This window comes from Merops nubicus, unplaced genomic scaffold (genome assembly GCF_000691845.1).
Source record: "Merops nubicus isolate BGI_N331 unplaced genomic scaffold, ASM69184v1 scaffold19129, whole genome shotgun sequence".
NCBI lineage: Eukaryota > Metazoa > Chordata > Aves > Coraciiformes > Meropidae > Merops > Merops nubicus.
The window spans coordinates 97-14,548 of record NW_008633270.1 but is presented as its reverse complement, the minus strand read 5'-3'; the positions used below and the strand labels follow the sequence as shown (position 1 = coordinate 14,548).

At 41.5% G+C, this 14,452-nt stretch overlaps 1 protein-coding gene across 1 annotated transcript in view; it reads right to left on the bottom strand.

Annotated features, from left to right (window-relative positions):
* UBAC2 (UBA domain containing 2) overlaps positions 1-5,009 on the bottom strand; it is a gene marked incomplete at its 5' end in the record, with an annotated part of 84,669 nt that extends 79,660 nt beyond the window's left edge. Inside the window, one exon of the mRNA XM_008948211.1 lies at positions 4,882-5,009. Coding sequence (XP_008946459.1) covers positions 4,882-5,009 — 128 coding nt within the window. The remainder of the gene's footprint in view (positions 1-4,881) is intronic.
* Positions 5,010-14,452: the final 9,443 nt, after the last annotated feature.

Here is a 14,452-nt window from a genome sequence, read left to right as displayed (position 1 = left end):
CTGCTGACCCCTTTCTCACCTCTGAATGGCAGCAGAACTAACTGGTGTATCAAATACTCATCCAAGTTCTACATCACCCACAGGCTTGTTGAGAGCACACTCTGTCCTGCTGTCCAGGTTATGAATGAAGACCACTGAACAGTACTGGCCCCCATATTCATCCCTGGTGTACTCCACTGATGACTGGCCTCCAGCTGGACTCTGTGCTACTGTACCACAACCCTGTGAGCCCATCAGTTCAGCCAGGTTTCAGTCCACTTCACTGCCCTCTTATCTCACCTGTATTTCATCAGTTTGCCTGAGGATGTTATGAGAGACAGTGTAAAAAGCTGTACTAATGTCAAACCAAACAACATCACTTCTTTCCCCTCACCCACCAAGATAGTCATCTGCCTCACCATAGCAGGATATCAGGTTAGTCAAGATTTCCACTTCATAGATTTGTGCTGACTACCCCCATCACTTTATTGTTCTTTGCATGTTTGAAAATTATTTCTAGGAGGACTTGTTTCATGACCGTCCCAGAGATGTAGTTTCCCAATCTCCCTTCTTTCCTCTCCTGAAGATAGGAATGACATCTGCCTTCTTCCAGTCCTCGGGAACCTTTCTTGATTGCAATGACCTTTCAGACATAGTCAAGAGTGGCCTCACAACAACACCAGCCAACTCCTTCAAAACTTGTGGGTGTATAACACCATGTACTTGGACTTGTGCATGTCCAGTTAATTCAAATGTTCCCTGGCCTGAGTTACGCTTCTGTTGCTCCAGATGTTCACACTGATCTCAGCAGCCTGGGACTGCTGAAAGTTAAGTCTTACTAGTGAAGAACTGAGGCAATGCAAGCACTGGACACCTTGACCTTTTCTGTGTTTTCTGTTTCCAGGTCCCTATTCCCATGAAGCAGCAGGCCCACACTTTCCTTAGCCTTCCTTTTGCTGATATTCCTGTAGAAGCCCTTCTTGTTACCCTTCTCAGTTCCATCCTTTCTCAGATTCGACTCCTGTCTTCTCCTGAAGTCCAGGGTTGCAATCCTGCAATTTGCCTTGTCCCCTCCTCTCCTCTCAGGACCCTGAACTTCACCATCTCATGGTCACTGCAACCAAAGCTGTCCCTGATCCTCACATGCTCAACAGGTTCCTCTTCCTTGCTTGTAAGTGTGAGGTCTAGACATAACATCTCCCTTCATCAGCTCCTCAAAAATCTGTGTTAGGAAATTGCTACCAAAGCACTTCAGAAACCACCTGGACTGCCTGTGCCCTGCTGTGTTGCCCTCCAAACTTTTATCAGGATGGTTAAATCCCTCCATGAGGACCAGGGCCTGAAAACGTGAGTCTTCTTCCAGGTATCTGAAGAAGACCTTGTCTAATTCTCCATGACCAGGTGGCCTGTAGCTAACACCACCACCAAAGTTGGCTGTGATGGTTTGCCCTCTAAACCTGACCCATAAACTCTCAGCTTCCTCATGTCCCAGGACAAAGCTCTATGCAGTTCAGCTGCTCTTTCACATAAATTGCAATTCTTGTCTGTCCTTGTTTGTCCCTCCTGAAGACCTTGTGTTTGCCTGCTGCAGCACGTGAACTAACTCACCACATCCCCGTGACCCCTATGAGATTGTAGACCTGTAAATGACTATGATATTTAATTCCCCTTATGACCTTTAATTCCTCTTATTTGTTCCCTATGTAGCACACATTAGCACACAGGCACTTCAGAGAGGCACCCAGTCACACTGATTTCCCAGAAAGTGCATGGGAGTGTTCCACGTAAAGCTGACCCACAGGCACTTCCTTATTTGTCTGCATACACGTGAGGTAGGTGCTTTTCAGCCCTGCTTTGCTGGTTACAGGATCCCTGTTGTTCACATTAGCCTACACCCTTTTGCTGTCCACTGCCTCCCCACGTGACTGTGGGTTGCATCTCCTTCCTTTGTTGTTCCTGTCTGAAAGTCCTCCTCACCAGGCTAGCCTTGCTGTTAGTAAAGGTGCTTTTGTCCCACTTGGTCAAGTGGATTCAATCTCTTCCAAATAGTTCTCAATCCTCAGAGAGGGTCCCATGGGCACAAAACCTCAAACCTTGTCGCTGACACCAGCTGTGCAACCCATGACCCACAGGATCTGTATACTTCATCTTGGTTGGTTGTTCCAGTCACCTCTCTGTCCTGCATGTGTCAAGGAATGGCTTTTAAAAGGATTTGTTCCATGACCTTCTTAGGGACCAAGGTAAGACTGTGTAGGCTGATGTTACCTGATCCTCCTTCTTGCCCTTCCTGAAGACAGGTATGATGTTTGCCTTTCTCCAGTCCCCAGGTACCTCCACCAGTTGCCATGACCTTTCAAAGATGCTACAGAAAGGTCTCACAATTACATTTTCAGCTCCTTTGGCACCCTGAAAGGTAACCTCCCATTAACTTATGTATATTTGGCTGGGTTCGGTGATCCCCAACTCTGTTTTTCTCAATGATGGACCCTGCTGCACCCTCACAACCTCTGCTAGGAGGCTTAGAGACCTCAGAGGCTGGAAGGCAAGACACAGTAGTACAAGCTAATAAATGTATCTGCCTGAATATCTCAGCCTTTTGTGCATCACTTGTCACTAGGTCCCTGCCACAGTGAGGGCTGGACCCACAATCTCCTTCAGCTTTTCTTCTGCTGCAGCTGATCTTACAGGAACTGTCCTTGCTGCCCTCAAGCTCCCACTCTAGTTTCCAGCTCAGCTTTGGCTCTCCCTGTTCCCTTTCTACGCCACAGCCTGCTAGGCATTCTTCCCTCTGTGGAAGTCCAAATGTCAACACACTGCCCAAGCCTTATGTTTCTTGAGGCCTCCACTTATGCCTCTGCCTCTTAATTTTCCCAGCATACCAAAGGACTGAACAAAAAGAAAGAAGTGGGACCTCACCATTTTAGCTGTCCCATGTCAACATGCCCAATGTCAAAACCTAGCCAGTAGCACAGGTACCATCCCTCCCAAAGTCCAAACTGGCAGAGCTGTGACCTTACAGCTGAACATTTCATGACACACGTTAACTAAATGGCCCTCACATAATGCTACAGAAGGTTTCTAAGCCTAATTGATCCTTACTTCATCCAGACTGATTACATTACACCTAAGTATTTTTTAAGATCTTCATTTTACACACAGCATTTTCACTGCTCTTGAGGGTCCCCTTTAAGAAGACAAGGATTGTATAATTTTGGACAGTATATATTTTGCCTTCCAAATCAAAAGTACTCCTCTTCACTGGTGCTTTATTTCCTGTGCCCTCTACCAGCTTTAAAAAGTGTTAATATCCAATATCCAAAATGTCTGTTCACCTTCTCAAAAAATTCCATTCCATTAAACCCCTCCTTACAGATTAATTTATTCTAAACAAATCTTCTTTTAAGTGTTCTCATTTGAATATTAGTATCAGACAGGAGTTAATCTAATCTTCCTGATCTCAGAGGTACACAATGACATAGTATATAGCTTACTCCAAAAGCTGTGACAATAAATGAAACAACCATTTCAGGAAAGAAAAAATACAAACCCACAAGTTTGTCAGGGCACCACAATAAAAGTATCACAGCATCTACAGATACTTGCAAATGTTTATGCTTAAGATGCACTAAAGATGGTTTCTTTGAAGAAAACAGCTACTCTTGCTTTTCAGTATATCAAACAAATGTAAAGAGAGGGATCTTCTAAAGACAAACTGTAAATAAAACAAATAACTAAACAAACCCAAAACCCACAAAAATTCCATTGAAAATTTTAATAGTTTCAGACTTTCTCCTCCCACTCCCCAGACACTTGGTTGTAGCATTTATAAAAGGCAGACATCATTTTATGTGTTTACGCTACACAGCATTAGGAAGACCTTGGAAAAGATGAGCAGTGCTCTCACAGAGCTGTAACTCACATTATTACAATAAAGCTCTTGTTCTTCACAGGAACGATCACAGAAAGTGCAACAGCACAGAGTATCACTAGCTAGGTCTAATAATCTTTTAAGGCTTATAAACTTCAGTCAGAATCCTCAAAGACATTAAGTTGACTACATACATTTCTGATGTAACTTTAAAATGTTGGATAATTACAGAGGCATTTTGCATTTGGCCCTTCTCTGTTGAGCAGTAGTTTGCTGTTTTCAAAAATGAAAAAAAAAACCAACCAAATCCTCACAAAACCTATCTATTCACTTCTAAGTGCATTATTTCAACAATTACAACTGATATTAGAGGATTCTCAATTAAGCTGAGAACAAAACCTCACAAAATGCAATACCTAACAGATAAAGTATCTCAGTTTTGGGAAAGAGCAAGAAGTCTCTAGTAAGACAACCAATTCAGCAGATTACTGAGGAGCATGACAAACTCCCCCATCACTTGGAATCTTCAAATTAAAAGCGGAAGTTCCAGGCAACAGACAAATTTTAGTTTCCCACAACTAACTACCACAGAAGTTACAGAAAGTTACAGCCTCTGTTGTTAAATCATATTTAACCAGCATACTTGATCACAACTGCTGTCTTCAGCCTCAAAAACTAAGCACAATTAGATATTTGACATCCATACCAAAATACTCGTATTATTATTCAGGTTAAATCACACTTCATTCCCAGCAAGGTTCCAAATACTAGTGGCTGGAAGGAAAAATTATACAAACTAAATCATTTTACAGACAAAAGAAAGAAGTAAGAAGCTGTGTTGATTGGTTCATACCTGTTTTTCTCACTTTTTCCAAAAAGTAGCATACTGGGGGTGACATAAAAAAAGGTAAGAACATGCTAGTCTGCAACAGTGAACAAAGGGAATGAACCAGAAAAGAAACAGACTGGAAAATAAAACACATAGAAGAGCACAGTTTGCAGTCTCTTTCTACACAAAATTAAGTGATTCTTACCTGAAAATCCTCTTTTATACCTTGTAGGTTATATGCAAAGAACTTCTGATAATGTTGGAAGAGCAGAGTCAATAGAATTGAGATGGCACTTGGGACTAATAAAAGACTCTTTGACAAAGGTGCTTTATCTTAAAGACAAAAAAAAAAAAAAGCCATTTTAGAGAAGTCTCTCACATTTAAAAAGTCACCGATTTCTTCAGGTGATTGGAAAACATAATAGCAGTGGCACTGCCTTGATTTTTTATCTCAACAGCTTCCCAAATTCTTAACAACTTGCCAACACATAGGAAAAACCCATCAATCAAAAGGAAATGTTTAGAGACGTTAATGACAGCTAGATATTAATCACACGTTTTCTGATGTTCACCATGTGAAGAAAACATCTTTTCCTATTTGTATCATAACATAAATTTGTACTTAAAACTCTTTTTACAGTCCACAGTTATAGCTTTGAGTTCATTATTTACAGACTCACTTTCCTTACTCCATTTAAGTAATTAATGCGTTGAAGAATTATCCTTTTATAGAAATTAAGCAGTGATTTGGACTGACACAGTTTGATGTTACTCTGCTAACCATAAGCTCTACTCTTATGATTAGATTTTTTGTTTGAAACACATCAGGAGACCAAACGGTTGATTTTTTTTTTTTTTTTTAGTCCAAGAAAACAATCCATCTTACCATTGAATATCTTTTTTTGGATTTTTTTCTCTCAAAAATAAGGTCTATAGTCTTTAGAGACTCATTTTTAAAATTAGTCATTCCTCTGATTTAGTTGGACACTTCAAAAACATTTTAAGCCATCACAGTACTGTAAAACAGTGAGGGAAAAAAGAAGTTGGAGCTGCCTGAAAGTTATTGTGCATAGACATCATCACTTGAGATCTCAGGCACTGTCCCTTATGTTTACTTAACTTACTTAAATTAATATTTCTTAGTGTGAAAAGGTCAGTTTTATAACCAGGATATAGGAACAATAGTATAATAGGAACAACAGTAGCAGCCACAACAGTAGACATTTCTGAATGTCTTCTTCTTAAAACTTCTTATTTCACTATAAAATACATTTGAGTTATTTTATGAGTTTAAATAAATTTTTACAAGAACACATTAATCCTGGAATATTTTTCACATAAGGATCACATTACCACAAAAAACATGACAAAGAAATCACTACATTTCCCACCATAACTTTATATTCCTATAGAGGTGTAATACACAGATTTAGATTTTACTGTAGTTTTCATATCATTAGTTCATTTTTACATTATAGGCAATACCCACTGGAAACACTTTATCCTATCAAGTTCTTTCCTCATTGGAATGCAATGAAAAATAACCAACCAACAGAACCTTATCTGGTTTTGCCAAAAGCGTGAACACACATTTTTTTAATGAGCCTCCTCTTAGCTTTCAGCTTAGACACTTTCAACCTTATTACAGAGGAACAGTACTTATTTTAAGCATGTCACCAAGTGAAAAACCACAGAAGTAACTAACCCTTCATGTGAGAGTTACCCCCAAGGGAACGTTAAATGACTAACGGAAACTTCAACTCCCAAACTTCTCAAAATGTCATCAGGGTTGATAAGTTTACTCTTGTCCAGTAAACTTGAGAAAGATAAACCTGGAAACAATTTGGAAATTGAAGAGAAGGAAAAACACCTCCTGAAATGTTTTTTCCAAGAGTTTACTGTAAAATGTAGTGGTTTTCTTTACCGCTCAACAGCATATAAACCCTTATCAAGGACTGCTGAGGTCACCAGTGGAGGAGAAACCCTCCCACTGCTGTGGAACGTCTCAACCAGTAAGAACAAAAGTTACTACCAATCCCAGATACTGCACAATCAGACATTCTGTCTGATGTAAAATTCCTTCCTTAGAATGTAAAAGTAAAATCCAGAAAGCAAAATGCTAGTCTGGTGGATTTGGAACCACAAGCAGTAGGGAAATTTGTGCTACCAGGTTACTAAGGTACCAGTGTCTATGGGCAGCACCAATGCAAACGTGCCCAAGGCGGAGAAAAACACAGGGCCTCTATACCATGTGAAGAATGAAAGGATAAACTCTCATTTTGACCCTGAAGAGTTAAAATACATCAAACACTATCTTCAAAGACCTTACAATAAACTTGCAACCCCAAAGTGGCCATTCTTAAGTGGCAGTTCTTTCAAACAACAGGCAGTAATAGCATTGGTGCTGCAACACACATCCTGAGCTTCCCTCTAAGTGAACATGGGAATTTTGTAACAACCAGCAGAAGACGCCCATGCTGTGATGAAGAGCAAGAACTAGCTTTCACTACAGATCTTTGCTTCCCCCTGGTGCAGTGGAGAAGTGCTCCCCAAAACTGCTCTCGAAATGTCACAGGCAAGTCCCAACCTTTATGCTACCGCTATGCAGCGCAAAGTTGATCCTAAAATATAACACAAGAAAACTGCCTCTAAATCTCCACATTCCACCCCTACAATCTATTACAAAGCCCAGAAATCCTCTTCTTCCACAACCTCCTACTCTTCTGGCTGCCAGTATCACTTCCGAAGTGCAGAGAGCTAAGGAAGAGATGTGTCTGTCTGCCACAGAGAGGGTGGTTTATGGCACAGCTGCTCAGGTAGATGTAGTTTCAGAAGCCACCACTGCCCTCGTGAGAAGAATACAAAAGCTGTGGTAGCAGCAAGGGCTACAGTTTTTCAAGTTCTTTCCTGTTCCCTGTCTGTTCACCACTCACAGGTCAAGACAGACAGCAGATGAGCATGTCAAAACAGGCAGACAGACCAAGCTACGTTTCAGAAGGGCTTTTCAAGGAACAACTTCAATCCCTGTACTGCTATACTGGGCCTGAGGCTCAAGCATCGGCTTGGGAGAGGACCTCATTGCCGATGCCAGCTGGTGAGCAGTGGCTGCAGAAGCTCAAATTAGCTCAGGACATTTTTTTGTGGGGATCCCTACTGAGCTTACACCACAGCTGCAGACAAAACACGCTGTGCAACAGCTTTTTTTTTTCCACCGTCGTCCACAGACTTCGCCACCCCAGCTGCTACGAGGCAGACACGCTGCTTTCATGCAGACATTTAACTGCTGGGGGCTACTTTAATGGCATCATATATGCACAAATCTTTTCTTACTGTTGAAAGAAGAGATCTGTGAGTCTTTTAAGCAATAACTGATGCACATCTGAATGCCCAGTACCTCCCAAATGCGCTGATGGAATCTGTGTTTTGGGTGATTTTTTTTCCTGCATTAAGCCATCATGCAGATACTTATCCTTGTATTTCAAGATCTTGTTCAAGAACTTGCAGCAGGTTCACAAACGGGCAGTGACATTTCGTAGCAGTAAGAGTTTTGAAGGACTTGCCTGCTATTTTCCCTGCAGATGCAAAGTTGCTACACATCAGACCTGCTGGAAGCATGCACACCTCCTCCTGAATGCTTGGAAACCTCGCTTATCTTTTATTGTAATGGTTGATGAAACCCACTATCAGATCTGAATAGTAATTTCTAAGTTTTTTCTAGACACCAATGTGTGCTTTTGGGAGATTGGGGCAACCTTACTTCATCTGAGGAGTAAAAGTTTGTCTTTACTATAATCATGCATCGAGTCTTGAACAGTAGCTGAGAACAAATGAGAGCATTCCATGGAGGGAGGATGACAAGAGCTACAGATACCTGTAATTCTGCTTGAGGAATCTGGAAGATACCAGGGGACTGTGTGCTGACTGGCAGGATGGTATTTAACCATACAATGATTTTCTTAGAGTTTGTTCAATCCAGTATAAATATTTTTCTAGTATTTCACCCTTTGAGAAGAAACATGCAATACGAGAGGACCTTGCAAAAGAAGTGAAGTTACTGCTTCCTGAAAAGTATGATGTGACTGAACAAAGTGTCAGGAAAGCAGCTCTTGCCTCTGGCCTAGGCACAGACAGACAGAGGAAGGGGATCCTGTGTTCAGACTGCTCCTTCACAGCGTACTCTGGTGGTTAGTCAGTGTGACACCTGCAAGTGAAATGCAGTAAGAATATCACTGCAGAACAGTTTTTCATCAAATATTTATAATATTAATGCAGAAGCTGAGACATGAATAACATTAATGTATATAGACTAAGAAAGCGAATGCAAAAACCAACTGTGATCATGTTTTAAAACTATTTTTTAAAGGTACTGGTAAGACTGTAATGAAACCAGTTATTATACATTTACTATTTAGAAGACTGTTGGTTTTAGTCTAAGTCACAAATTATAAAAGCACAAGGAGCTACGAAAAGGGGGTGAAAAAAAAAAGAGAAAACCTTTGTTTCTAAACAAAGAACAAAATTTCAAAACAGAAAATGAAACAGGTTGAAGTTTAAAAAGCTCACCCCATTGAGCAGCCTCTTCTTCCACCCAGCCACAGAGCATATAGCCATACTACCATTAGCATATGCTGTCAGAAATACCAGGCACAGCTACACCACACCACACCACAGAGACCCCCACGCTAGCTTGAAAAGAGCTAGCTCTGCAGGGACAGCAGCAGCACAACAGCCACATTTCTGTGGTGCTCAGTGCATGGCCAATTGAACTGATGTGGCCTCGCTGCTCCCAGGACTCGAGCTCATACTTTTAACCAGGTTGCACTGTGGCAGGCTGATGTGCAAACTCATTTATTTTCCCTATAGAACTATACTGTTATGCACCAAAGTCTGATATACTCAATCTATGCTTCATTCTTCCTTCAGTCACACCACAAAGCAACAAGTGACAGCCCTTTGTTACTCCCCGCCGCCCGCGCACAGCAGGGCTCAGCCTGGCGGGCTGGGCGAGCGGAGGGGCACACCCTGCCCTCCCTGCCTTGGGCAGCTGGAACAGACTGCTACCCCTGCACTGCCAGCTTCACAGAGAGCTAAAGGCACAAGCTGCTTTAACAGAAAAGTTCGCATGCAAGTTCAAAGGACTCTGCTCCCTACTACACACAAGTTCAAAGGATTCTACTCCCTACTGCTACAAGAAGTAGCTTGTGTTGGAGGCAAATCAGTCCAATATCCTCCAGACGTAGCACAAAACATGGACTTGGATTTTACCTTAATGAAGACCAGCTCCAACTACGTTGACGTGCAGTACTGCACATAGCATGAAGGCTGCTGGGAGGGGATATTACAATGTCTGCAGAAAAGTCTGGTGTTGGTTTTACAGGTTTAAGTTGTTGGAAACTTAGTGATTTATAACGGAAAACCTTCTGCATATCAGACTTTGCTCCTGGGACAGATCACGCTGGTGAACAAGCTGCCAATACAGCAAATCAAACAGCCAGGCCAGCGTCAGCCTTCACACACTCTTGCTAGCCTTTGTGGAGCCACTGAAGTGTACCAGCAGCATTCTTCATGGGACTCAAGTTGCTGGCAGGCTGCAGCACAAGAAACCAGTCGGCTCTGGCACCACAGTGCACCTCCCAAGCCCCTCCTCAGAGCCAGGTGCTGCAGCATGCTCCCTCAGCACACCACAGTGTTCTTTCCCAAGTCAGCTCAGCTGGGTTAGCATCTCCCCAAGTCACCTGAGTATGGCTGCGCTGTGGTCTCTACTATCCAGGGTAACCAACTTTGCTTTTCCCAGGGCACACCAGCTCCTCCAATATTCAGTTAACAGAAAGAGTTTCCCCTAACAAGGGCAAACTCTCCTTGTCATATTAAATGGCATTTTTCCTTGTTTCCTGACCTCCATATCTCAAGATACACATACCAGGCACATTTATTTTTACATCTCCTCATCCAAAACTGTGTGTGTCATGCACTGAGTAGAGGTGTTATCAGCTCCCAGCACAGTCACCACCTGCTACACCTTATACTGGAGTTCAGTGTATCACTGCTAGCAAAGGACCTGCTTGTCTGAACTGGCCAACCTGCCCCTGGACCCTTTGTTTGTCAGAGAGGTTTGCTTTTATACGTATCTCTTACAACACCACTATTCAAGAACCTCTCTGCCTATGCATAGGGTTTGAAGGAGCACAGAACAGGTGACGTAGGATGGAGGATTTGTACCAGGAAACTCTTACACAAGGATAAGAAATACTGGAGAAACACTTTATGTAAGAACTCAACTGCAGTGCTCAAAGTCATGAGACATCTCCTTAAAAGGCACAGGGAGAAGGTCAAGGACTTCACTACGCAGGCCCAGCTATTCAACCATTTCCAAGGCAGTTTAACTTCAACAGAAGTCGTCAAACTTACAAGGAATACCTGAAGCTGAATCTGTGGTAAGGAAATCACAAGTTTTGAATATTCCTTGGATGAAGACAGTGTCATTCACCCCACTGAAGTACAGAGCCAGGCCATGAAATGAACTTTTCTGTGTAGCCATGTATCAGACTGTAGCATTTGCTGGTACCCACACTACAGAGACAATGCATAAAGTTAGCTAAAGGTAAGTAACACAAAAATTTTATTTGCTAATAACTGTGAAAAATATTTTGTTCCACATCATAGTGGTACAACAGCAGAAATGAAATATGGCCATCAACCAAGTGAAGATCCACGTAACAAAACCAGCCAAAGGGCCTATCTGTGGCTAAGGGCAACAACCACCTTGTCCTGAATGAAGAACAACTACGATCAGGACAGATGCAGTAGGTAAGCTAACTTCAGAAAAGCTCAGCTGAGCTACACCTGATCTGCTGATTTAGCAGCAGCATGTCAGGGCCATTATAAAACACAAAAGCAAAATGCATTCAGATTAAACAAACCTAACAGTATTCTTGGTCTAGAAATCTGGAAATGCAGCTTCTCAGTAATCTGCACAAACAGATACACAGCTGAACATTCTACTGATGAAATCAAAGTACTCGGGTTTTTCATTTACTCACTCCAGATTTTGTTCATGCATGCAGCCAAAGAATTTCCCAAATAAAGGTAATAAACTGTGGTAAAAGGGAGCTACTTCCTCCCATCTTTTCTAGAAACAGTACATCAGGATACTGCTTAGTGGCATCGGTCTACCAAAGTTCATTCATTTCTTCTGCCACTCTTTGTCACAGTAAATGTTTGGAATACTAAACACTAACTTAATGTGAACACGCAGACAGGCTTTTTATTTGAATTATAAGCTATATTCTCTTGAGCACATACACTTACGTTGTCTGGGAAGTAACAAAAGGCAGAACTGACTACAAGGTCAATCAAAGTTCCATGAATTTTTACAGCTAGAGGAATGGGATATGATGAAAAATGTCCAAATCTTAATATCCTAACTAAATTATTCTATGTGATAAGAGCCAAAGACCAGTTTAAAACACATATTTAGCAAGCAGCTTGAAAATATCCTCATCATGGCAGTCTCCCTGTAGTTTAAAAGAAGAGTTTTGTTTTCATCAAAACATCAAGTTTTGAGATGAGAGAGGCAGCCTAGAAACACTGAAAAGACAGGATGCAAGAAGGGGAAAAGGGACAATTACAGTATCAGCCAAAAGGAGACAGGCTTTGTAGGATATTGATTACTGATTTGATCCATGTACTGCATCAAATAAAGCATAAGGGTTCTTGAGTTATATCTCTCATTTAGACTCACAACACAGACTGTTAAATTAATATTATTTGTATTGTTTCCACAATCTCCTGGAATTATATAATAAAGGCTACTGTTGTTTCTTTTGGTCTATTCTAAAATTAGCTAAAGAAATAAACCCCAAGGAATTCAAACAACATGGACAACAATATCTCACCCAAGATTCTATCAACTTCATCAGATTAATATTACAAGATGGAGCAAAAATTTTATAATCAGCTGTAACGCTGCTGCTATGAGCCAGCAGGTTACTCTAGCTCTTTCAGAACAGTATTGAAAGCAATTTCAAAGATTAACTCACTAAAAGAATTTTCAAGAACCAAAATACTTCAAGTGATTTAAATAATTATTTAGGTTCTTATAAGAATTCTCAAAATCAAAAAGAAGTTTTTGAAAAGGTGAGTAGGCCAAACCCAGACTTCCTTCTGTAAAACTAGGGACAAAAGTCTCTCTGGCACTCCTGTTAAAACACTCTGCATAAGAAGCCCAGTAAGAACCACATTACCAAAACATAGTAAAGCCCTGGGGTTATTTGTTGTTTGTTTGTTTGTTTTCCCATTGCTAAAGAGAGGAATTCTGTAGCAAGGAGTGAAACCAAGGAAATGTTGAAAACAAGACTGAAAGAACACAACCTCTGACATTTTTACAACCACATCAATGTCTGAAGATGTCAAAGACCTTAATCTACTAGAAATATAAGCAACAACTGGGTTACTTTAGAAAATAACCTAAGATGCATATGGCTAAAAAGAGCTTAATATTACTAAGTTTTACCAGATGCTCTTGTGGCATGGATTTAACCAAGTGTTTTAGATGTTAAGAAGTCTATCAGAGGATGGCATGCTGGGCTACAGGAGCCTTCAGTCTGACCTGGCATGATTATTATCCCTGTTGAACCAGATGTCTGCTTATTTTATCTAGAGTCTCTGATACTGGCCCATTTATCCACCAACTGTGCCCAAATAACTGTCTGTCATTGCCCTTCTGCCAGGAGTTACTGCTCCCAAGACCCAGGGGCAGAACAGAACATGGACACACACACACGCTTCCCAGAGCAACATCAGGAACTAATTCATTAACAGCCTAAATCATCAGATTCTGCACATCAGTGACTGAATCCTACACACCTGCTGCTACTGCAGCAGATATTTCTGCTACAAAGCCCAAAACAGAACTCTGAGGACAGGGACATCTTAAACTTCCACAGCTGTGCACGAGGTGAGCATACGCCACTGCCATCTAAAGCCATGCCTCCAGTAGAGTTTGTTAGAGCACCTGTACCAGCCAAGTCTTACTGTGAAAAATCCCTTCAGGTCAACAGGTGAGTTCATTAAGTGCATATATTGTACCAGTTTTCCAGAAGAAAAAAGGGTTTTTTTAAAAGTTAAAATATTTAAAAGAATGGCATCTTGTCCAGGTTTCTCTCCTAGCACAAATATGTGTCTTAGGACTACAGTTTACAGTTTTTTTACTCCTCCTCCTCCTCCCTTTATTTGGATGCCTCAAATAGAATACTGCTACAGCCAACACCCCTTCTTAAACGCCAGATTTATTCCCCCCTAGTCAGAAGGTACTTTCACGCTCAGATGTGGATTTTGTGTGAAGCTGCCATTAGTCAGCAAAGTTTTGACTTATCATTTATGGCACCCAGCCTGCTCCGAGGGCTGTGGTGCCAAAGTCCACCCCGCAGCCCGTTCAGCTCTTCCATCGCCGTTCCTGACCGCAGCAAGTTCTCTGTGCTGCAAGCACGCTCAGAGCCCACAACGCCTCCAGCCCGTGCCGGCAGCGCCGGGACACGAAACGATTTACAGACGCTGCGTATAAAAATAAAGTTAAATGGACATGGAAAGGTACTCGCCCTTAAATCTGTCTGCGCAATAAAATGGTTTAAACAATGACCTTTTTTTTTCACTAAAAAAAGAGTTCTTTCTCTGCTCTGATATGTATCTATATTTTTAGATAGGTAGGTAGGTAGATAGACAGACGTACAGATATATAAAACAGACAGACAGACGGACAGATAGGCAGACAGCCCGCG